At 43.4% G+C, this 23495-nt stretch overlaps 1 protein-coding gene across 2 annotated transcripts in view; it reads right to left on the reverse strand.

Moving 5' to 3' along the window:
* ESX1 (ESX homeobox 1) overlaps positions 1 to 23495 on the reverse strand; it is a 42002-nt gene that overhangs the window by 12881 nt on the left and 5626 nt on the right. For both annotated transcript variants that reach the window (XM_033946685.1, XM_033946684.1), the window contains exon 3: positions 20279 to 20324. In XM_033946685.1, the coding sequence (XP_033802576.1) occupies positions 20279 to 20324 (46 nt within the window). The remainder of the gene's footprint in view (positions 1 to 20278; positions 20325 to 23495) is intronic.

Below are 23495 nucleotides of genomic sequence, written 5' to 3' on the forward strand. Positions count from 1 at the left end.
AGAGGGAGATGTGTACTCAATTAACAAAAACTTTCAGGAACATATTATTAGATCTCACCAAAGACTTTATAAAAAAAATAAATGCCTCTTTAAATTGCTGCGAAGTTGAACACAACCACAAATGTAACAGAGTTCATTCCACAATAGCATCCCTGCTACAGAAAAGGCAGTTGTCATAGTTTCCACATTATAACAACCAATGATGGAACTGTAAGATATCCAGCTCACTCAGATCTCAAAGTTCTTGATATGTGAAGTTTTACTGCCTGTGATAGATACAAAGGGCCAGCCTGGTGTAGTATCCTGTAGATGACACTTTTTTTTAAACCTATTGTTTTGGATGCATGATTGGAACAACATTTTCAGATTGCTTCAAGGTTTGTGGCTTGCTGTGTACCCTCCCCTGGACAACTTGCATTGTCCAATTTGGATGCCTCCCTAGTGGGCTGAAATAAAAAGCAAGCAGTCCACTATCTATTGAACCAAATCACTTGCCCACCACTGTATTCAGTATTGCTTCAGCAAAATCTAATATTAATTTGATGGGGTTTAAGGGGCTGGTGTCAAGAGGAGAGTAGTCTCCTTGTTAGGACTGGGATATTATGGAAAACTTTAGCAGAGAAGTTATCAAAAAGAGGCAGCGAAAAAACAGTCAAAGGAAATACTTCCTGGAGTGGCAGCTCCAAGAGGGCCAATGTTTGTTTCATACATAGATTTTATCATGTTTTCCATATTGTGTTTGCAGGCAGCTTTAGCAGAGATTTAAAATAGTGCCACTCCACTTTACTCATTATTAATACAGTTCATATTACCTGATATTCCACTTATTTGATAAAACTAAGCTCATGAATACGACAGTACCTCAGCGAGTCAAGTGAAAACTCATTTCAGATGCCAAGCTACTTTGGATTTTTTAAAATAAACTTTTTATAGTTTTCTGCTCATCTGGGCAGAGTGTGCTTTTTGTAAGTCTTATGTTGAATTGTACTTACTATACACCACCTTGGGTGAATCTCTTTATACAGATGGTTAATAAATCTAAATTAATTAAAAAAATAAATAGTGGTCCTAATTTTGCCCAGTTAGCTATACAGGCACAGCACGGAATATTGGTTGTATCCTCCAGACCCAAATATTCAGTGCTGGTGTCTAATAGTTGAGTCTAATTTAGCCAGTGACATCAGTGTTTAAATAATGCTGACCACTGCTAGCTGAATCGGACTGCACAGAACTTAGAATACTCACCCTCCTGGTTAATCAAAGAATATAGAGTGGGGCTGGAAAATTATAGCATCTTATTTGTGAAATCCCTGTATGGTCTTTAGCCAACTTATGAACATAAGAATAGCCTTACTGGGTCAGACCAATAGTCCATTCAGCCCAGTATCCCATCTTCACGGAGGCCAATCCAAGTCACAAGTACCTGGTAAAATCCCAAATAGTAGCAGCATTCCATGCTACCAATGCAAGCAGTGGCTTCCCCCATGTCTGTCTCAATAGCAGACTATAGACTTTTCCTTCAGGAACCTGTCCAAACCTTTTTTAAAACCAGCTCCATTATCTGCTCTCACCACATCCTCTGGCAATGCATTCCAGAGCTTAACTATTTTTTGTACCTATAAAGTATGCAGAGTAAAATAATCACTGTGACAGTTACCTGCTCTGGAAGTTTTCCTATTAAAACTAGCTTGCAGGCCCACAGGAATAAAGTATCTACAGACCTACAAGCACTTCAGATAGAGGATGAATCTGCAGATGAAATTCGCTACTCAGTTTCAGCCAAAACTGAAGCCAAAATCAACCTGATCCTGCCCCTCAAAATAGCAACCTGCAACCAAACAGAGCCTTCCTTACCCCCTCCCACCCCATTATCAGGGCCTCCCCTTCCCTTGGCAACCTGACAGAGCCCTCCCTCCTGGACTAACCTATCAACCCCCCCTCCCACCCAGGGCCTACCTCAACCTTGGTAGTCAAGTGGCCTAACTAGCCAGGAGTAATCCTCAGTTACTCCTGCCCCTTCCATCTCCACTATCAATATAGAAACATAGAAACATGACAGCAGATAAAGGCCAAATGGCCCATCTAGTCTGCCCATCCGCAGTAACCATTATCTCTTTCTTTCTCTGAGAGATCCCACGTGCCTATCCCAGGCCCTTTTGAATTCAGACACAGTCTCTGTCTCCACCACCTCTTCTGGGAGACTGTTCCATGCATCTACCACCCTTTCTGTAAAAAAGTATTTCCTTAGATTACTCCGGAGCCTATCACCTCTTAACTTCATCCTAGGCCCTCTCATTGCAGAGTTTCCTTTCAAATTAAAGAGACTCGACTCATGCGCATTTACATTACAAACGTCTCTATCATATCTCCCCTCTCCCGCCTTTCCTCCAAAGTATACAGATTGAGATCTTTAAGTGTGTTCCCATACTTTCTTATGATGAAGACCACATATCATTTTAGTAGCCTTTCTCTGGACCGACTCCATTCTTTTTATATCTTTTTGAAGGTGCGGCCTTCAGAATTGTACACAATATTCTAAATGAGGTCTCACCAAAGTCTTATACAGGGGCATCAATACCTCCTTTTCCCTACTAGCCTTACCTCTCCCTAGAATCCTTTTAGCTTTCGTTGTCACTTTTTCAACCTGTTTGGCCACCTTAACCTTTTCCTATCGTAATAAATTTTAGATTACGCTGGTTCCAATCATAATTATTTTAGCAAAGTTTTGTATTATTCACCGTTATCATTTACGGCTATTGTAAACATAATGTAAATAAGTCAAAAATCTGTAAATTCAAATATTTTGTGTTCCTGGCTCTTTATTAGTCCATACAGACTGTTTATCCACTGCCTATGTCATTTTTGCAATGTCCCGTCATCCAGGACGCACGATAGGAAAAGGTTAAGACCATCACATACAATCACACCCAAGTCCCGCTCTTCTGTCGTGCACATAAGTTCTTTACTCCCTAATCTGTACTGTTCCCTCGAGTTTTTGTAGCCGAAATGCATGTCCTTGCATTTCTTAGCATTAAATTTGAGCTGCCAAATTTCAGACCATTCTTCAAGCTTCATCAGGTCTTTCTTCATGTTATTCACACCATCCTGGGTGTCTACTCTATTGAAGATTTTCATATCATCTGCAAAGAGACAAATCTTACCCGATAACCCTTCAGCAATATGGTTTATAAAAATGTTAAAAGAACAGACCCAAGAACAGAACCTTGAGGCACACCACTGGTAACATCCCTTTCCTCAAAGTGATCTCCATTGATCACTACCCTATGTCACCTTCCACTCAACCAGTTATTGACCCAGCCTGTCACTTTGGGACCCATCCCGAGGGCACTCAGTTTATTTATTAGACATCTGTATGGAACACTGTCAAAGGCTTTGCTAAAATCTAAATACACCACATCTAGTACACATCCTCTATCCAATTCTCTGGCCACCCAATCAAAGAAATTGATCAGATTTGTCTGACAAGACCTACCTCTAGTGAATCCATGTTGCCTCTGGTTCTGTAATCCACAGGATTACAGAAACTTGACCATTCTCTGTTTTAAAAGTGTTTCTATTAATTTGCTTACCACAGAAGTCAGATTTCTTCCTTACTTCCACTTCTGTGGAGAGGGACCACATCCATCCTTCACCAGTCCTCCGGTACCACTCCTGACTCTAGAGACTCGTTGAAAAGGTCAGTGAGTGAAACTACCAGAACTTCCCTAGGATGTACATCATCCGGCCCCATTGCTTTGTCTACCTTTATTTTAGCTAGCAACTCATGAACACAATCCTCTGAAAATCAATCAGGGTCTATTACTCCTCCATTCCTATTCACGTTTGTCTTCTGCCAAGACCTTCAGCAGCAATCTCAACAAGTCTAGCTCTTGGTGGGAGAGAGGTGATTTTGTTCAGTGGTAGAGAGTGTGTGTGTATGGGGGGGGGGGGGGAGGCATTTTTGGCAAAACCTGAAACAGGGTGGAATTGGAATTTCAGGCTGAAACCAAAACTGAAATTAAGTTAACCTCTATTCTACAATTTTCAAAATTATCCTCTATATGAGGGGTGGTCAATAATCTATCTATCTGAGTATGAAAGAAAGTAGCAAGCATATTGAAACAAGTTTGTGCATGTTGTGACATGTGTCAAGGTTACTTATGCACAGTTGCGGCTCAGTGTAAATCTAACATTCCAAGAGACAGGATGTCAGGAGAGTCCATGCAAACCAAGTAAGAAACTGGTAGATTTGGAGCACTGTTCCGTGACAACATTTCCCACAAAGGAGATCCATGAACGCATGACTGCAGTTTAAGGCAAGTCTGCCCCATCGTCCTACAAAGTAAAATGTTGGAGCAAGCAGTTTAAGTGGGTTAGAGATTGAAGATGCCCCTCATACTGGATGGTCTGTGAAAGTAACTTCCACAGAAATGTGCAAGAAAGTTCAAGATTTAATTTTGTCAGACAGACGAATTAAGGTTTCCTGAATAGCTGAAGAAATGGGCATCTCGGCAGGTACAGTTTGGAAAATAATTCATGAAATGTTGGGCATATCTAAGGTTAGTGAAGATGGGTTCAAAGAATGCCGACACTATGTCAAAAGGCCACGAGGCTCCAGTGCTATTAGGAGAACTTGGACATGCTCTGTGAAGACCAAGTGAATTTTTTTCATTTGGTGACTGGAGATGAGACTTGGGTCTATCACAGAGATCCTGAGTCCAAAATGGAGTCAATGCAGTGAAAGCACAAGTTATCCCCCACCCCAAAAAAGTTCAAGACAGAAAAATCTGCAAGCAATGTCAGGCAAAGTCATGGCAACTATCTTCTGGGTTGATGAAGGACTTTTGCTTCTGGAGTTCTTGCACAGAAGACAACCATAACTGGGGAGAGTTACGCCACCACAATGATCGCTTTGCAGGAGTGAACCAAGGAGAAAAGATGAGGAAAACTACAGACCTGCGAGTCTGACCTCGGTACCGGGAAAGATGGTAGAGTCACTGATAAAGGACAGCATTATTGATCACCTTGACGGACGCGGGCTGATGAGGACCAGTCAGCACGGTTTTAGCAAAGGCAGATCGTGTTTGACGAACTTGCTGCACTTCTTTGAGGGAGTAAACAGACAGACAGACAAGGGCGATTTGGTCGACATTGTATATCTGGATTTTCAGAAAGCGTTCGACAAGGTTCCGCATGAACGACTACTTCAGAAAATTGCAAGCCATGGAATCGAGGGTGAAATACTCATGTGGATTAAAAACTGGCTGGAGCATAGGAAACAGAGAGTGTGGATAAATGGACAATATTCGGACTGGAAAAGCGTCACCAGTGGGGTGCCGCAGGGTTCGGTGCTTGGATCCGTGCTCTTTAACATCTTTATAAACGATCTGGACATAGGTATGATGAGCAAGGTGATTAAATTTGTGGACGATACAAAGTTAATCAGAATAGTGAAGATGCAGGGGGATTGCGAAGATCTGCAACGTGACATAATCAGGCTCGAGGAATGGGTATCGACATGGGAGATGAGGTTCAACGTGGATAAGTGTAAAGTGATGCATGTCGGTAACAAAAATCTCATGCACGAATACAGGATGTCCGGGGCAGTACTTTGAGAGACCTCCCAGGAAAGGGATTTGGGACTTCTGATCGACAAGTCAATGAAGTCGTCCATGTAATGAGCGGCGGCGGCAAAAAGGGCAAACAGAATGCTAGGAATGATAAAGAAGGGAATCACGAACAGATCAGAGAAGGTTATCATGCCGCTGTACCGGGCCATGGTGCGCCCTCACCTGGAGTACTGTGTCCAGCACTGGTCGCCGTACATGAAGAAGAACACGGTACTACTCGAAAAGGTCCAGAGGAGAGCGACTAAAATGGTTATGGGGCTGGAGGAGCTGCCGTATAGTGAAAGATTAGAGAAACTGGGCCTCTTCTCCCTTGAAAAGAGGAGACTGAGAGGGGACATGATCGAAATATTCAAGATACTGAAGGGAATAGACTTAGTAGATAAAGACAGGTTGTTCACCCTATCCAAGGTAGGGAGAATGAGAGGGCACTCTCTAAAGTTGAAAGGGGAGAGATTCCATACAAACGTAAAGAAGTTCTTCTTCACCCAGAGAGTGGTAGAAAACTGGAATGCTTTTCTGGTGTCTGTTATAGGGGAAAACACCCTCCAGGGATTCAAGACAAAGTTGGACAGGTTCCTGCTAAACTGGAACGTACGCAGGTGAGGCTGGACTCATTTAGAGCACTGGTTTTTGACCTAAGGGCCGCCTCATGATCGAACTGCTGGGCACTGGTCTGGTCTGACCCAGCAGCGGCAATTCTTATGTTCTTAGTTAAACACCGCACACAAAGCCGAAACAGCTCACAGGGAGATCCTCTGGCTTAAAGAGCTGGAAAACTGGACTTCAAGTCTTCTGACTGCCCTACTGGCCGGACCTCCTTGGCTGGGTACCTCCACTGCCCTCGGACACATTGCGCAGATGCCTGGTGGAGGAACGCAGTCTGGCTCTGATCCCAGGTGTGCCTCCTTGGAACTATGCAGCCTGCGTTCAACCCACTAGTGGATGAACCTGGGGTGAGCAAGCTCCTAAGGGAACGGTCCCTGAACTCCGATGTGATGTGCAGGCTGTCCTGACAGGCAGTGAAACCCGCCAGAAGCAGACTTTTCCAAAGGTTTGCGATCTCCCACAGTCAGAGCTGCTCCTGCAAGGAACCTCCGCAACACGAGGGCGAAAACCGCAAATGCAAACACTGAAATTTAAAATAAAACACAAACAGAAAAGACAAGCTCTTATAGCCTGGCTTGTAGGAAGGAAAACTGATGATTCCTAGTGATGAGGTAAGAGGGTGGGGGGGGGGATTTAGTGAGCGCCTTTGTGAAGCGTCCTCTGTGAGGCAGCCTAACAGCCCTCACAGACCGGACATTCCCCTACAACCACCAACACCGACTACCAGCTAAGCTTTCCTTAAGATTTACCCATTAAGACCTCTGCCAATCTCGGGCACCTACATTGAAAGTGCCAACTTAGATGCCAAACTAGATGCAAATTTATTCCCTAGAGGCATGAGTATCTGTTAGAAGCATGGGTAGCTGTTTGAAGCATGTGTAATTAAAGGCATGGGTATCTGTTAGAAGGATGTGTAACCACCAGAGGCACATGTACTGTTAGATGCATGAAAAACAGTTAGGAGCATGTATTATTAGTCACATGAAAAACCGTTAGTGGCATGTACTGTTAATGTTAGTGGCATGTACTGTCAATGTTAGTGGCATGTACGGTTAGATGCATGAAGAACTGTAGATGGCATGTTCTGTTAGATGCATGAAAAACTTAGCGGCATGTACTGTTAGACGCATGCACTGTTAGACACGTTCTGCTAGTGGCATGCACTATCAGACACATGAAAAATCTGGCAGAGGCATGAATAATCTGTTAGTGGCATATGCATCTACAAGAGACACGCTAAACGGATAGAGACATCTCAAGACCAACTTCCATTTAACTTATCTTATATTCCATCCCAACCCGTCTAACAACCCTACTCACTTTAAACCAATAATTTCTAAGAAACTAACTTAGTTCTGGCGCTAAGTTGAAACACTCTACAATCCAACCATGAATTTCATACTAATATTACTACTCTACATGCTAAGTGGTAGCATCAAAGAGATTCACACTCTTTACCCTCAATTACAATCAACCCATTTCCCTGCTTTATCAACCACGCACATCACTATCCCACAAGACAAAATAAATAACATTAGCATTATCTCAAACAAAAGAACACACCAATGAACCCTAAAAAAAAGAACAAGGGTAGTAAAACCCATCAGAATCACTACCTATACCAATCCCATCACATCCACAACTATCCCCTGTGCTTATCTTAACACTAGATCAGTCAGGAACAAGGCCTTCCTAATCAAAGATTGGATCATCAGCAAGAAAATAGCCTGCCTCTTCCTAACCGAAACTTGGCTATTGTCTGAAGATGATCCAATAATTACTGATTTCCTTCCTGACAATTTCAAAATCCTTACACTAAACCGCGAGGGAAAAAAAGGAGGAGGATTAGCAATTGTCCTCAAAGAAGGATTCGAGTTTGAACTATTGGACTCCAAAACATCCAGCCAACTAGAAATCTTAGCCTGTAAAATCAGTAACATCCACTTAGAAGATTCCCTTTCTTGCATACTATTCTACGTCCCACCAAAAAGCTGGTCAAAAGCCAAAGAGGACTTCTATGAATTTGTCCTACTTAACTCTATTAGTCCCTCCTATAATATTATCGCAGGAGACATAAACATACACCTAGATGAAGAGGACAATACAGACACGAAAGAGTTCAAAAACTTCCTATCCCTACTTAAGTACAACCTCCCTGCCCCCACACAAACACACGAAAAAGGCCATCATCTAGATGTAGTAGCCATGTCCACAAAGGAAATCCCAGACCCCGCCATCTCCTTACCCGAAGGCACCTGGTGCCATGACATCTGGTCGGACCACTTCACTTTTTACTTTAAGTTAATCTGGTCCCAACAAAAACAAAAAACACGTCCGACAATAAAAAAAGAACATCTCACAAGAGGCCACATTAACCCAGAAAACTACTGGTCACAATATAAACTTCAAGCAGAGATAAAGGAAGAAGTTGATTTCTGGGATCACTGGACCACTACAAGCACCTGCATTTTAGATAACATTGCACCTAAACATAACAGTAAAAGTAATGCAAATAAATATAACAAATGGTTCGACATCGAACTCCTAAAAATGAAACAGCTAGCTAGACGACTAGAAAGAATATGGAAAAAAACAGGAGAATTATCAGACTGTAACAATTGGAGAGCCAATATAAAAACCTACAAACAACTGATAAAAGACAAACGCAAAGCATTCTACTCAACCAAAATCAATTCATCCTGCAACAGTTCACAAGGAGTCAATACAAAAGAGCTGTTCAATCTGATTACGAACTTATTTGACACCACTCGCTACACTCTACCTACACACAAAATTAAATTACCCTCTGCGAACGACTTAGCCCTACACTTTGACTCAAAAATTAAAAACCTAAGAAACAATTGCTCAACAAAAGAACCTAGTGATCACCAAATAGCTAACACACAAGGAAATGAAACACCTGCAGACATGATCTGGAATTCCTTTCAAGACATAGATTGGAATAACTATACCAAATTGTATAACAAATACTCCAAATCATATTGCATCCTGGACTCATGTCCGCCGGAAATCATGAAAGCGGCACCATTTGAATTTAAACTTTCACTACTGCACTACTTAGTCCATAACCTGAAAAATGGGAAATTCCTCACCAAGAATGGCCACATAATAATAACCCCTATCCTAAAAAATAGCAAAGAATCCTCAGCTCTAGTAACCAACTATAGACCAATTGCTTCCATTCCATTCATCGTAAAGATCATGGAGGGATTGGTACACTCCCAATTGATGGAATATCTTGACCAGTTCTCACTCCTACATGAGACTCAATCCGGCTTTAGACCTCTTTTCAGCACGGAAACTGTAATTGCAGCTATCTTAGATAACTTGCAACTATTGTTAAGCAAAGGCCTCATTGCCCTGATCATGCAATTCGACATGAGCTCCGCCTTTGATCTAGTAGACCATGCGAAAATGCTACAATGCCTAGACGCTATTGGCATCAGGGGTGAAGTGCTAAACTGGTTTCATGGCTTCCTTTTATCCCGCACCTATCAGGTTCGGTTCAATAATGATCTCTCCAACACCTGGAGCAACCCATCCCATGTACCGCAAGGGTCCCACCTATCCCCATTGCTTTTCAATATCTACATGACCTCACTGGGCGTTCAATTAACCCAGCTGGGGATAAAATTATTCAGTTACGCTGATGATTTTACGCTCATCATCCCATTTGCCAACTCCATCTCGGAAACCATTCCCAAAGCATCAGAAGCCATAAACTTGATGGAGCACTGGATGACAGACTTCAAGCTCAAGCTCAATACAGAAAAGACAAAATTCTCTGTCGCTTCACCACGCCCACTTGACACCAAAACACCACTAGGCATCAACAAACTTAACTACCCCATACAGCCCACCATTAAAATACTGGGTGTAACTCTGGACCAATGCCTAACCATGAAAGACCAGGTGGACTCCCTAATCAAAAAAGGTTTTTTCAACCTCTGGAAGCTTAAATCCATTAAATCATATTTTGATAACTCTGCATTCAGAATCCTGGTACAATCCCTCGTACTGAGTCAACTTGACTACTGTAACATCGCCTATTTAGCAATCCCCCAAAAGAATATGCGACGCTTACAATTAATGCAAAACACTGCGGTCAGACTTATCTTCGGTCTAAAGAAATTCGATCACATGACGCCATACTACAAACAGCTACACTGGCTGTCGGTGGAAGCTCGTGTAAAGTTTAAGTTCGCCTGCCTTTGCTTTAAAGTTCTTTACAGTCTAGCCCCTAAATACATAACTGACCTCTTCTTCTCAGCCAACAGACACAAGAAAAGCTCCCACTTGCACTTTGTTTCTCCCCTGGTTAGAGGTTGCAAACTAAAAAAAACACTATGGACACCTTCTCTCACATCAAGCAGCTTTATGGGGTAAAGATCTAGAACAACTCCTCTCGCCCACCACTTACGAGGTGTTCAGGAAGCGCCTCAAAACTCACCTGTTCCTGAAGTACCTAGACAGTTGACCCGTTCCTCTCTTTCCCATCTATAACGGTTCTCTTGCCCTATCCCCCTCTTGTTCTCCCATCCCTTAAGTTCTCTCAACTTGTACTTCACTAATCTTTTGTAAACCGCATAGAACTTAACGGTACTGCGGTATATAAACTGTTATTATTATTATTTAAGTCTCTGAAATTTGAGACTTCCTACAAAGCCCTGGCGGGTAGACGGAAATAACCCACTGGTCCCGGATTAAAATGGGATTGTACAAGAAACTGAGATTCAATAAAGGAACCTCATACATATGCCCTTCACACTGTGATGGATTTTGGCTTTTTGAACACCTGTCCAATTGCTGTTCAGCATTTGTTAAGGTGCACATTAGTTATCTAACAGCCCCATCTGCAGGGAGATAAGTTGAAACACGTTGGGCTGACACTTATAAGACTGGGCATGTTAAGGGTTGTTGACATTTTAATATTTTTATGTAAATACAGTGGTACCTCGGTTTACGAGTGCACCAGTTTGCGAGTGTTTTGCAAGACGAGCAAAACATTTGCAAAATCGGTGCCTCGGAAACCGAGCATTGCTCGATTTACGAGCACCCCCCCCGCAATCCGGCACCCCCCCTGCCTCGAACCGGCACCCCCCCGCCACGATCCGACCCCCCCGCCACGATTGGGCACCCCCCCTGCCACGATCCGACTCCTCCGACACGATTGGGCACCCCCCCGCCACAATCCGACCCCCCCGCCACAATTGGGCACCCCCCCGCCGCTTCTTACCCTCATCTGGGCACTCTTGAAAATCGGCCTTCTCCTCTGCTGGGCCTTGAGCATCTGAGCATGCTCAAGGCCTGCGAGTTCACGTTCTGAATGTGAACTCGCAGGCCTTGAGCATGCTCAGATGCTCAAGGCCCAGCAGAGGAGGAAGCCGATTTTCAAGAGTGCCCAGATGAGGGTAAGAAGTGGCGGGGGGTGCCCAATTGTGTCGGGGGGGGGGATGTCGGATCGTGTCGGGGAGGTACCCAATTGTGTCGGAGGGGGGTCGGATCGTGGCGGGGGGGGTGCCCAATCGTGTTGGGGGGGTCGTATTGTGGTGGGGGGGTGCCGGTTCGAGGCAGGGGGGGTGCCTGATTGCGGGGGGGGGGGCTTCGAGGGGAGCAATGCCGGGTCTCGGGGGGGGGGGGGGAACGCATCAAAGCGAGTTTCCATTATTTCCTATGGGGAAACTCGCTTTGATAAACGAGCATTTTGGATTACGAGCATGCTCCTGGAACGGATTATGCTCGTAATCCAAGGTACCACTGTATGAGGCTTTAAAGCTCTGGCTTGTTTGGACTATCTAATGTTCTGCGTTCCAGATTTGCAGTTACATTACAGCCTGTATTCAATATCTGCAAAATGATTCATTTTGTCAGTATGCTACTCCCACATGGGTCAAATGAATTATATCCGGCCCTCCTGTATCTCATGTAATTTTCAAGATAAAGGTAAAGCTTCACTTGAGGGTAGTTATTAAGCTGCATTTGGGCAATAACCCACATTATTTGCCCCTTAATGGGTTAAAGGGCTCAAACATTGGGTGCGGTGCTCTAAGACAGAATTAAATATGTCACACTGCCATTATATAGTATTGAGATGCAAAACATGCAAATGCTTCTGGGCATTGGTGCCCTTATATGGAAACATGATTCCCCTAGTGGTAGTCTCACAAAACTAAAGTTAGAGGTTGCTTGCTGACACTATTTTAGATGATGGTTCTGGCAAAAGCAGAAGCAAAAGGGGGTGGGGGAGGTCGCTCCAATCTGCAGCACTAAACACAAGGGATATGAGTTAGGTAGGCCTGGGGGAAGAGGCCTTTGATTGGAGGAGGGTTTTGGCCACTAGAGAGGCCCTTTGGATAGAGGGGTTACCACAGCACTTTGGGTGGGGGCTTCCTTTTAACATGTCTTTCTCTCTCTCTTGTGTTATAAATAAAAATATTTAGCTCTCTTCTCTGGACAACTAGTCTTGTACACATTTCTTGCATGCCACAGGAGCCTGACTGAACAGCTGTGAAAGACTGAACAACACAAGAATTTGCACTACAGATAAATTCATCATCACTTAGAGATTGTCCTGTTTCCTCTACACTCTGAATTCATGTATACTCCCTTCATCCAACACAACAAATCCATTGCATGCAAAGAAAATATTTAAAATCAGACCACCGGTATGACAAGTTGAAACATGAAAAATAAACATTGAAGGTCATGTTCTTCTACAAAGCTATGGTAGAAAGCTTTCTCAAATCCATGCTTCTGCATGCTTTCCCTACTTGTTAAATACTCTCAAGACAGCATCAGCAGAAATGCTGTATATACATGGCAGAATGTTAATACACCTGAAGGAAAAAAAAAAGCAGGTTACTTTACAGTACAGTACACACTGAGAACATCAAATTTAATTATGGCCTGGAAGGTTATAAGTCTGACTTGCCACAGAGTCTCTTTGTGCTGCTGCTACAGATCTAAACATCACTTGCAAAAAAAAATTACAAGGTTGCTCAGTTCAATTCACAGTTGCACTAATTCCTTTAAAAGTGATTCTATTATTGAAAATGGCTCTCTTACCTAGTCAATTAGTCAGTAATTAGCTGAAGTTTCTGCCCTTCCAAGATACTGTAAAGTTAACTTTTTTTTAATATATCCATTTGCTTTGCTTTTCCCAGAGAGCAATTTTTCTGTTACTGAGGTATAGAAACTGATCATAAAAGTGTTCCTAGGAGCTGGGCATCATACGGAAGAGACAGTGCTTCATTGAAGAGTGCAAAATGCAAAATTGCATGAAGGGTTACATTTCAGTCTTTATGCAACAGTACCAACAGCATTATAGGTAACTAGTGTTTTAGACCGTTACATTCGTTACAGTAACGGATGCTAGAATAGCCCCACCTATACCCTGACCCCACCCATGCCCCGCCTCTATCATGCCCAGACCCTGCCTCCCACTGATCTCAGTCCCACCACTTCACCTTTCACCATTTCCTTTGTACTCTTTTGGCCCTCCTGACAGGGTCTTTACTTACCCGAGGCGGCAGCAGCAGTCCTGACGTACTAACTTTTCCTCCCTCAGTGCCCCAAAGCAGCAGTTGTCCTACCATTTCCATCTCTCCCTTTCCCCCTTTCACACCCTCTACCATCTCTCTCTGACCCTGTTTCACCTCTTTTGCCATCTTTCCCTTTCCTGTCCCCCTCTGTCCTTCCCCAAGACCATCTCTCTCTCCTACCCCCTCCACACTCCCTGAAGTCTATCTCTCCCTATCCCCTACCATCTCTCCTGGTCCCCCTAGTAGCCCCTCTGTCCTTCTCATCCATCTGTCTCTGTCTCTCTCTCCTCACCTCCTGCCTCTGCGGAGCTCTCGCAGCTCCTCCTCGTCCTCCTCCAGCCAGGCTTCAGCCATCTTCCGCCGTGGCCTGCAGCCGCCGACAGCCGCCGACAGCCACCGCGGCCGACATCCGCCTCGGGGGATTTTCGCGCATGTGCACTCCTATCTGCGGTGCCCTACAGCGCACGGAAAACGGGAGCACGCAGGTGGGAGTGCGCATGCGCGCTTAGGGCTTTATTATATTAGATACTTCCTTACATTTTGTTTTCTGCATACCTTACCAGTTAGGGAAAATGTAACGCAGTATACCTGAAGCAATTTAGAAACTTTGAAAAGCAAGCTAGTTGTGAGATTTGTGCACATATTTGAGAATTTTGCTCACATGCAATAGTATAAGCAGCACCTATGTTAATTAAAAAAGGTACACCATACAGCTTTTGCTGGAGTAAATATTTTAATGAGCTTTAGCTTTGTCACAGGCAGCATTGCAAGCCTTTTCTTACACTGCTTTGTCTCATTTTTGGAATTTTTTTAAAGGAACAATTTGCCAGTTGGATTAGCAAAAACAAAGATCGTTAGTGGCAATCCGGTGGTGGGTTCTAAAGGCAGTGGGGGATGGGAGGGGGCTTGTAGTGAGAGTGGACAGAGATGGAATAAAGAAGGAAGGTGTTCCAAGCCTTCTGATTAGACTCAAATTACCCAAACTAAGCAATGAAGTGATTGGATGGGGAAAATAAATGCAATAATGGAGGGAGGGGAAAGAGGCAGAGCCGCAACATACTTTCTAGGGAAGGCTGAGGTCTGTCTGATCCTTGGAGGTGTTTTGGATCATGGCGGGTGAACTGGAGGTCATAGTGGAGGCCTTGCTTGGGAAAGAGGTGTCCTTATGTACAGGCGATTCGTTGGATGAGGAGGCGAGCCTAGTAGAGGTCTATAGTGAAACAGCTTTGCCTCCCCATCCTGCTTTGCTGTTGTGCAAATCTAAGGAGCAAGCTCTCTTTGCACTGGTGTTTGAAGCAGCCGTCACTAGTGGGAGGCACAGCAAGAAAGGGATTTCTTCAGGGAGCAGTAATGAGAAAGAGGTCGCTATTAAGCATGCTGTAGCTGATAAAGGGACCAAGGAATGGGGGCTGGAGCTGATAGGGGAGCATGCCTGTGCAGACCAAGTGTGCTGTATAGGCGAGAGGGGTCAGAAATGGAGCGTAGAACTTCAGTGCAGCCTATAGGGCAGAGTCAAGCGTTCAACCCTCCCATGCTGGGCTCAGCAATACGTTTGACAGCAATGGATCCAACGGGGTGGCTTTAAGCTCTCTGTGACAAGATGGAGGAGAACTTGCACATGACAAGGGGCATTCGGAATATTAACCTGTGGCTCATGCACATGGCTTCCAGGATTCCAGTCACAAGTGGGATTGGGGGGAAGAACAGGGTATCAGCAACAGGGGTGGGGCTGTCTTTTTGGAGCAGGGGGGATCCAGTAGGGGAGGGAGGGGGGTATCCTTTCTGATAAGTGCTGGAGATTTAATAAGTCCTCCTATCTGTTTCTGGATTGTAAATTTTGACATATTTGTTCCCAGTGTGGTCACGGACACTTCATTAGCAAATGCACCAAAAAGTCCCAGGCAGAACCTCCCTTGGATAGTGTAGTTTATTATCAGGTTATATAACTACAAAAAGGCGGTATACAAGTCCCTGTTCCTTTACCCTAGAGCCAACTTAGGCACTTGCTTATTATCAACATTTTTCTGTTCCTTTCAACCCAAAAGATCCTAATTTGGCAATCCTTCTCTAGTGTGCCTTCCCGAAGGAGTAACTATAGAATACAGGGCATTGAACAATATAAATGGTAGAATAAGGAGCAGAGCAGATTGCATTGAAAAGCCATGTGAAACAAGTGAGTTTTGCATTTAATTCTGAAGATAGTGAAGCAGCCTGAATGCCCAATGACAGTTTGTTCCACAGTACAAGTAGTAAAAACTGAAAAAGCCCAAAGTGAAAGCAAGCCGGATAGAAATAAGAAGTGTCTACTCTGAAATATAAGGCTCTCTAGTGGAAGAAAACTGCAGAGGGGAAGGAGCTAAGCCATCAATCAACTGTAATACCTAGATAGGAATTTTGAACAGAGATAATTGTCAGGGGTGCAACACAGAAATGCCAAGTGAAGTAAAGTATGTGAGAATCAGATGAAGAGAAAAGGAGGAGTCTGTGAGTAAATGGTTACAATAATGTGTGTAAGGAAAGAAAGATGCATGGGACAAGGTTGAAAGGGAGAGGAATGAACATTGGAAACTCAGAAACCAAGAACAGAAGATGAGACAGGAAACAGAGGGGGAACTATCAAAGACTATACTCAAGTGTAAAAAAAGGGTGAACAGAAGAAACTCTAAAAAAACATTTGATGTGGACAGAAAAAATAAAGCTTCCATTATTTCTAAGAGGATAGAAAACATCTATTTTGGGTGCATTCAAGATGAGAAAATGAAATTGCATCCAAGATGCAACAGGAAAGATAGCCAGTCAGAGGCAAGCTGAAACAGAAGATGGGGAGGTGGAAGTGTGATATTCTTGAATATCTCCCATAAAGTAGTGATATAGGGACCCATAAGAGGAAATGAGAGCCATGAAGATAGAGAGACGTAGCTCTAGGACCGAGTCTTTAGGGACACAAGCAGTTCAATTGTATGGGCAAGGAGAAAGTTATTGTCCAGATATAAATAGCAGATGAGCTAGTTAAGAGAAGGATTCATAAAGAGCCAAACCAGATGAACATTTGTCAAGGAAAGTAGCATACCCCATAATGTATTAATTAATTAATTAATTTTTAGTCTTTATATACCACTTATAGCCTAAGTGGTTTACATTCAGGTACTCAAGCATTTTTTCCTATCTGTCCTGGTGGGCTCACAATCTATCTAATGTACCTGGGGCAATGGGGGATTGCGTGACTTGCCCAGGGTCACAAGGAGTAGCATGGGGTTTGAACCCACAACCTTAGGGTGCTGAGGCTGTAGTTCTTTTTCTTTTAGGCGCTTTAGTTTAGATTGTGAACCTGTTTGGGACAGAGCATGAAGTCCACAGTGCCTGTATTTAGTTTCATAAACCGCTTAATACTCATGTATAAGCGGTATATCAAATATAATAAATACAATACAAATGCAGATTTTCAATAACATTGTACCTAATTTCTGTGAACACCCATGACCCACCCATGCTCCTCCCATAGCCAAACCCCTTTTGGAGGTGCACGCTACGAAATTTAGGCACATATTATAAAATAGGGCAGATTTGTGTAACTCCTAATTTCTGCCAATTAAGTGCTTATTAATTAGCTAATTAGTTGACATCTAAACAGCACTGGGTTAGATTCACTAACCTGCCCAAATTGGAACAATACGTTTCTGATTCTGGCAGGTCCGACAAATTCGCTAACCTAAAATATGCAGATGGGGCGATTGGAGGAACATCCCCATCTGCATGGATTGCACATGCGCAGATCTGTTTGAGCCGTGACTTTTTTTTTAAAACTTTAAACTTTTGCAAGCCTGTGGGTTTAACCCACTTCAAGTTAAAACCATGGGCTTGCACAGGCAGTCGGGGCAGGCATGTTCGGGGCCCAACTCTCCTGTTCCTGTGCGGTGGCGGCAGCCTCTTCCCTCCTTCCCTTCAGTGCGAGCCCGCGGGTTTAAAGCTGGCGCTGCACTGCGGCGTGCAGCCCCACTTTAAAACCACGGGCTTGCACTGCGGGGAAGGGCGGCAGAGAGCAGGAGAGTCGAGGCGAGCAGGCAGGAAAGATCAGGGCAGGCAGGCAGGGGATTCGGGTTCGGGGCAGGCAGGCGTGTTCGGGGCTGCAGGAGATGGGGCTGACAGGTTAGAAAGCAGGGCGGCAGAAGGCAGGGAGTCGCAAAGGGCTTCAGCGACTGGTCCTCAGCAGTCGCTTTTTGCGAACCCAGTCGGATCGAAAAAAAGTTTAGTGAATCGCGTTCCTGCCTACTTTGCATGCAGTTCCCCTCATTTGCATGCGCGCACCGGAATCGGTTCGCTACTGCAGGAGGGAAATCTGGTCGCAAAGGGCTCGCACACCCGACTGGTACACGATTGGTTTGCTTAGTGAATCTAGCTCATAGTGTTTATACGATAGCCTCACTTAAGTCTGTCCCGATCCAGACTGTCACATCTATTAAGCTGCTCGGGGTCGTCTTAGATGGAAAACTTTCCTTCCATGAACAAATAAGCTCAGTGGTTAGAAAATGCCTCTGTCGCCTCCGTATGATAAGATCTCTTGCCACTTTAATCAATCAACCCTCACTGAACATCCTCATCCATTCCTTAGTCATTTCAGGTCTGGATCACAGCACTTCATTATATAAAGGAAATCACTAAGAAAGAAATAAGGCGTCTCAAAATCATCCAAAATACAGCAGTAAAAATCATTTTCAAATGCTCATAAATATGATCATGCCACTCCCCTTCTGGTCAAAGCTCACTGGCTTCCCATCGAGCATAGAATCACTTATAAGATCATGTTGTTGACTTTTAAAACTAAAATTGCTGGCCAACCAGAGTTCATTAACAGACTACTGATCCCTCACACTACTCAACGTTCCTCTAATTGAAACCCGCTGTCTATCCCCTCATTAAGATACATTAAACACTATGAGAACCAGTATTTTTTTCCGTTACGGCACCTACAATTTGGGAACTCGGCTGCTAGCCATTTAAGAGAGATTACGTCCCTTGATATATTCAAAGCCAGTTTAAAAACATTTCTTTTCAAAGATGCATTTGATCTATGATTGTCCTTTTAAGGACACGTTATGGAAGTTTTTAAGCTTTCATTAGCCTTGTCTCTTTGGCTGATGTGCCTGCTTCCCCTTCCCCCTTATTTTTTTCGCTCATCGTTCTTTACTATATAAATATTATAGTTCTGCCCTGTTACCTTTTGTACCAGTAAGTCATCGTTTGTCTGTTGGTCTTCCTGTTGCTGTATTGGAAATTGTTTTTAGTGTCTCTTCTATTTTTAATAATGCTTTGTAAAACCGCTTTGATATTTGATAAGGCGACTAGTGCTGTGGTATCACGAGCCTTCATTCACATCCAACAAGGGGGTTCTTCCCTAATTTATATCCCCTCCAATCTCAACTGGTTCATTGCAACAGTCCTCAGCAGTAGAGAATGACATGGGGACAATTTTTCCCCGTCCCCACAGGAACTCATTTTCCCATCCCCTCCCAGAGAGTTCTTTTCCTCTCTCTGCCCCATTCCTGCAAGCTCTATCCTCATTTGTACAAGCTTCAAACTCTTTAAAATCATAAGTGTTCGAGGCTTGTGTGGTTAAGGCAGAGCTTACAGGAATGGGGCAGGGACAGGGACAGGGACAGTGACAAAACCCATGGGGACGGGACAGTGAAACTGAGTTCCTGCGGGGACGGGGAAACATTTGTCCCCTTGTCATTCTCTACTCAGCAGCACAGTGACTGCAACTCCACAGCATCTGCAACTCCACTGGGAAGAGCTGATTCAGATATCAAATCCAGATCTTCTGTCATCACTGAGCTACCTGGATGTTTCTACAAATTGCATTTTAAAAAGCTTCTGACCTTGAAAGTAAAGTAAAGTAATGCATTTGTTCTGATGTCATATTTTCAGTAAGTAGCAGGGTTTTTAAGCTTTTTTTTTTTTTTTCAATGAGCAGGATAAAAACCCTGAAATGCCTCATTTATATATGTTCATTTCTAAAAGTCCTGCAGACTTCCCAGGCAAGGCGGCAGCATAGTTTAGAGCAGGGCTTCCCAAACTTATCCTGGGGGGAATCTCATCACCAATCTGGTTTCCCAGATATCTACAATGAATATGCATGAGCTAGATTTGCATACACTTGCTCCCTGTTTTACTAAGGTACACTATGCATTTTAGCGTGTGCTAAAATATGCACGCGCACTAACCGCTAATGCGTCCATAGACTAACATGCACACTTTAGCATTTAGCACGTGGTTTGCGCACCTTCGGAAAAGGAGCCCTTGGTTACCAGGACAGGTTTGGAAAGCTCTGGTTTGGAGGCTGGAGCAAAATCTCATTACGTAACTCATGAAATTCACATCAGTTTAAGGAAATAAAAGCAAAACTGCATAAAAGCTGTACCTGAATGAATTCTCCACATAAGCATTATATTTTTAGAACATAATTTACATGCCATCACTGACCTGTACTCTAGCTTCTGTCAAATCCAGGCGCATTGCCAGTTCCTCCCTACAGGACAAATAAATACATCTCTTTTACTATGTTGTCCTTGGGTACTAAATAGACTGAAGATTTCATAAATTCATATAAACATCAAATTTCAAAGCAGCGCATAGAGACCACTAGGGGAGATTTCAGAATACATGTGCTTAAATTCCTGGAACTGTCAGTAAACGGAGGTTCCGGCTTTTAGATAAAGAACTGAAATTGTTTCAAAGATTATAGGAATTCTATTAAATGAATTGCCCTTGTCTGAAGGAATTCAAGGGCAAATTCTATAAGAAGCGCCCAAAAGTTAGGCGCCGACTTAGGCACTGTTCAGCGCGATTCAAGTAAAATCGGGCGCTGTTTAATGAATCACGCTGAGCGGCACCTATTTTGGAGGCGCCCAATAAATAGGCCAGCTCTAGGCACAACTGAAACTTAGGCGCCCATGCGAGCACTTAAGCACGCTTAAGCGCAGCAATTCTGCAACAAGGTGCCTAACACGTAGCCACGCCCAATGTGCATAGTACCTATTTTTTTGAAGGCCGCCTAAATTCTTAGCGGCGCCTTGTTACAGAATCGCTCTTTCTTGATAGGCGCCTAAGTTTCAATTATTGCTGATTAAAAAAAGCTTAATTGAGCTTGTTAATCAATTTAGCTAGGCGCTTATCTAATTGGGCGCCTCCGAAATAGGTGCCTAACATTAGTTACAGAATTTGGGCCTCAATGACTATGCACAGTTTGGAATATGCCATTTCCATATCCCTGGTTACCTGTACTGAATTTGCAATTCAGATTTTGACAAATTTGTGAGTCACCTTTATAAAAACCATGCAATTTATTAGTTGCGTTAAAAATATCATAGTGGGCATTAGTGTGCAGAAGTGATATGCTCAGTTATGGGATATGAGAAAAGATGGCAGTTGCTATAGTTGCTATAGTTGCTCCCCATTGGCCAATGAATGGTGCTGAAAAGTGTCTCGCAGCAAGCACCCACCTAACCTATGGACTGGTGAGGGCTTCTTGTCCCTGCCATCCGAACAAAAGGAGAACCCTCACTTCTAAAAGCATCAGAGTAATCCAATCTAGCTCCTTTGAACAATATTTCATATCTATAAGGCACTTAAGTAAAAACTAATGTATTTTGCAGCCAATTATATGCCAATAGCTTTCACCACACTGTAAATCAGTGCAAATTACAGATTATTTGGAACCTAATAAGTGCGCAGTCCTTTTACTATTTGAATGAAGAACATTTTTGCATGGCTAAGCTTGAGTACAGTGAAAACAGACAGAGCATAAATTACTAAAGTCAAAAACTGCAGTACATAATACTTCTAAAAACTACGGGGGTCTTTTACTAAACATGTTATCTGCCACAGGGCCTGTTTTATTCCTATGTGCTCTGCTGTAGATAACATGCATTAATCTTTAGCAAAAGACCCTTTCATTCCCACTTGAGATGGCATGACATATCTATTTTGTTGTTGATCCAAACGGCATGGACAGAGGAAAAAAACCAAAATCATTGATAATTAGATTCTAGCTATTTTAGATCGTGTTACCAAATGGTTTTCTGTTTGGTGAATACTCAAATGTCAAACCCTCTCTCCCCTAACTCCATAAAAAAAAAATAATTCACTGAAGTCTCCAAGCAAAATATTCATTTCACATAAGGTCTTTAAACAGCTTTTTCCCCACTAAGAGTTTACTTTGGAACCCTTTTACTAAATTGTGGTAACTGCTAGTGCCTACTTACCACAGCTTAAAATAATTTACCGTGGGATGTGCTCAGGTGTCCCGAGGTAATTTCATCATCTGCATATTCAATCACGTGCTAAACATATTTTTTAATTTTACTGAGGAGGGCGCGTGTCTGGGGTCAGAGAGTGAGTGTTTCTACACTAATTAGTTAACACAACTACAATTACTGCGCACTAACCCCCTTCCCTTCCACTTTTACAAAACCATAGCGCGATTTTTAGCACCGGCCGCAGTGGTAACAGTTCAGACGCTTACAGGAATTCTATGAGTGTCGGAGCTGTTACCACCATGGCTGGCGCTAAAAACCGCGCTATGGTTTTGTAAAGGGGGGGGGAACTAATTAGTGCAGAATGACCACATAAACCCTTACTACCTACATAAGAGGTGTCGTATGTGCTCACCTGCTAATTTATTTTCTTTTTAATAGCCACATGCTAATGCCAACACTAGCGAATGGTTATTAACTGAAAAAAAGGAAAATTGGCTATTTTACAGCTACAGTAAAAATGGCCTTAGGGCACATGGGAAAAACCTGCATAAGGACGCACTAAGACCACTTTATACTACAACTTAGTAAAAAGTATCCTTATGAAAATGTTAAAATTAAACTCCCTATACTTACCATGACCACACTCAATTTTTAGCTTTTAAAATATCAGATCATATTTTCTTTCCTTGTTTTCACTCTTAGGGGGGGGGTCCTATAGTAGATTAAGTTCTTGCACTTAATGTGCCTTAACAGCAAAAATTAAGGTGAAGTAAGAGCAAAGGCAAGTCCTCTGCAATTACCACACTGTAAATTTTACTAGTGTGTGTAAACCTGGTTGTAGTTAGTGTAGATGAACTTCTACTGAGGAGGTGCTAAATGAACTCGTGATAACTGCAAAAGGAAGCAATAAATACTGCCTGAGGTACTAAAGGTCTAGATTCACAAAGCCTACATTTGCCGGGCGATCCATGGCCGATCCATTTACGAGGCTTCTCGGGCGATCGATTCAGCAAGCCTCCTCATGCAAATTAATGCACTCCGAGGCAGTCACTGGACAGATCGCTGCAGAGCGATTGGGACGCATGCGCAGACCATCTTATTTTCCTGTAGATGGTCCGCACATGCGTTGGCTCTCAGCACAAGCATGGGAGGAGGAGGGAGGGTGGTGGTGGAAGGTGGGGGAGGATCCAGGAGGCTATGAGCTATCTTTACAATTATCATGGTGAAAATATTTGCAGACCAGCACACAATACAAGGCTGCCTGTACTTGTAACAGGGAATGCCAACATGCCTGCCCCAACACATGCCGATCTTCCGATCGCCTCTGACCCTGCAAATGACGTGGAGATCAGCCAGGGCTGGTGGTGAGAAATGCAGCCCCGCTTTTAACCAGTGGGTTAAAACTGTGGGTTAAAAACACGGGCTCGCAGCGGGGCATGGCC

This window comes from Geotrypetes seraphini, chromosome 5 (genome assembly GCF_902459505.1).
Source record: "Geotrypetes seraphini chromosome 5, aGeoSer1.1, whole genome shotgun sequence".
In the NCBI taxonomy this organism is placed as follows: domain Eukaryota; kingdom Metazoa; phylum Chordata; class Amphibia; order Gymnophiona; family Dermophiidae; genus Geotrypetes; species Geotrypetes seraphini.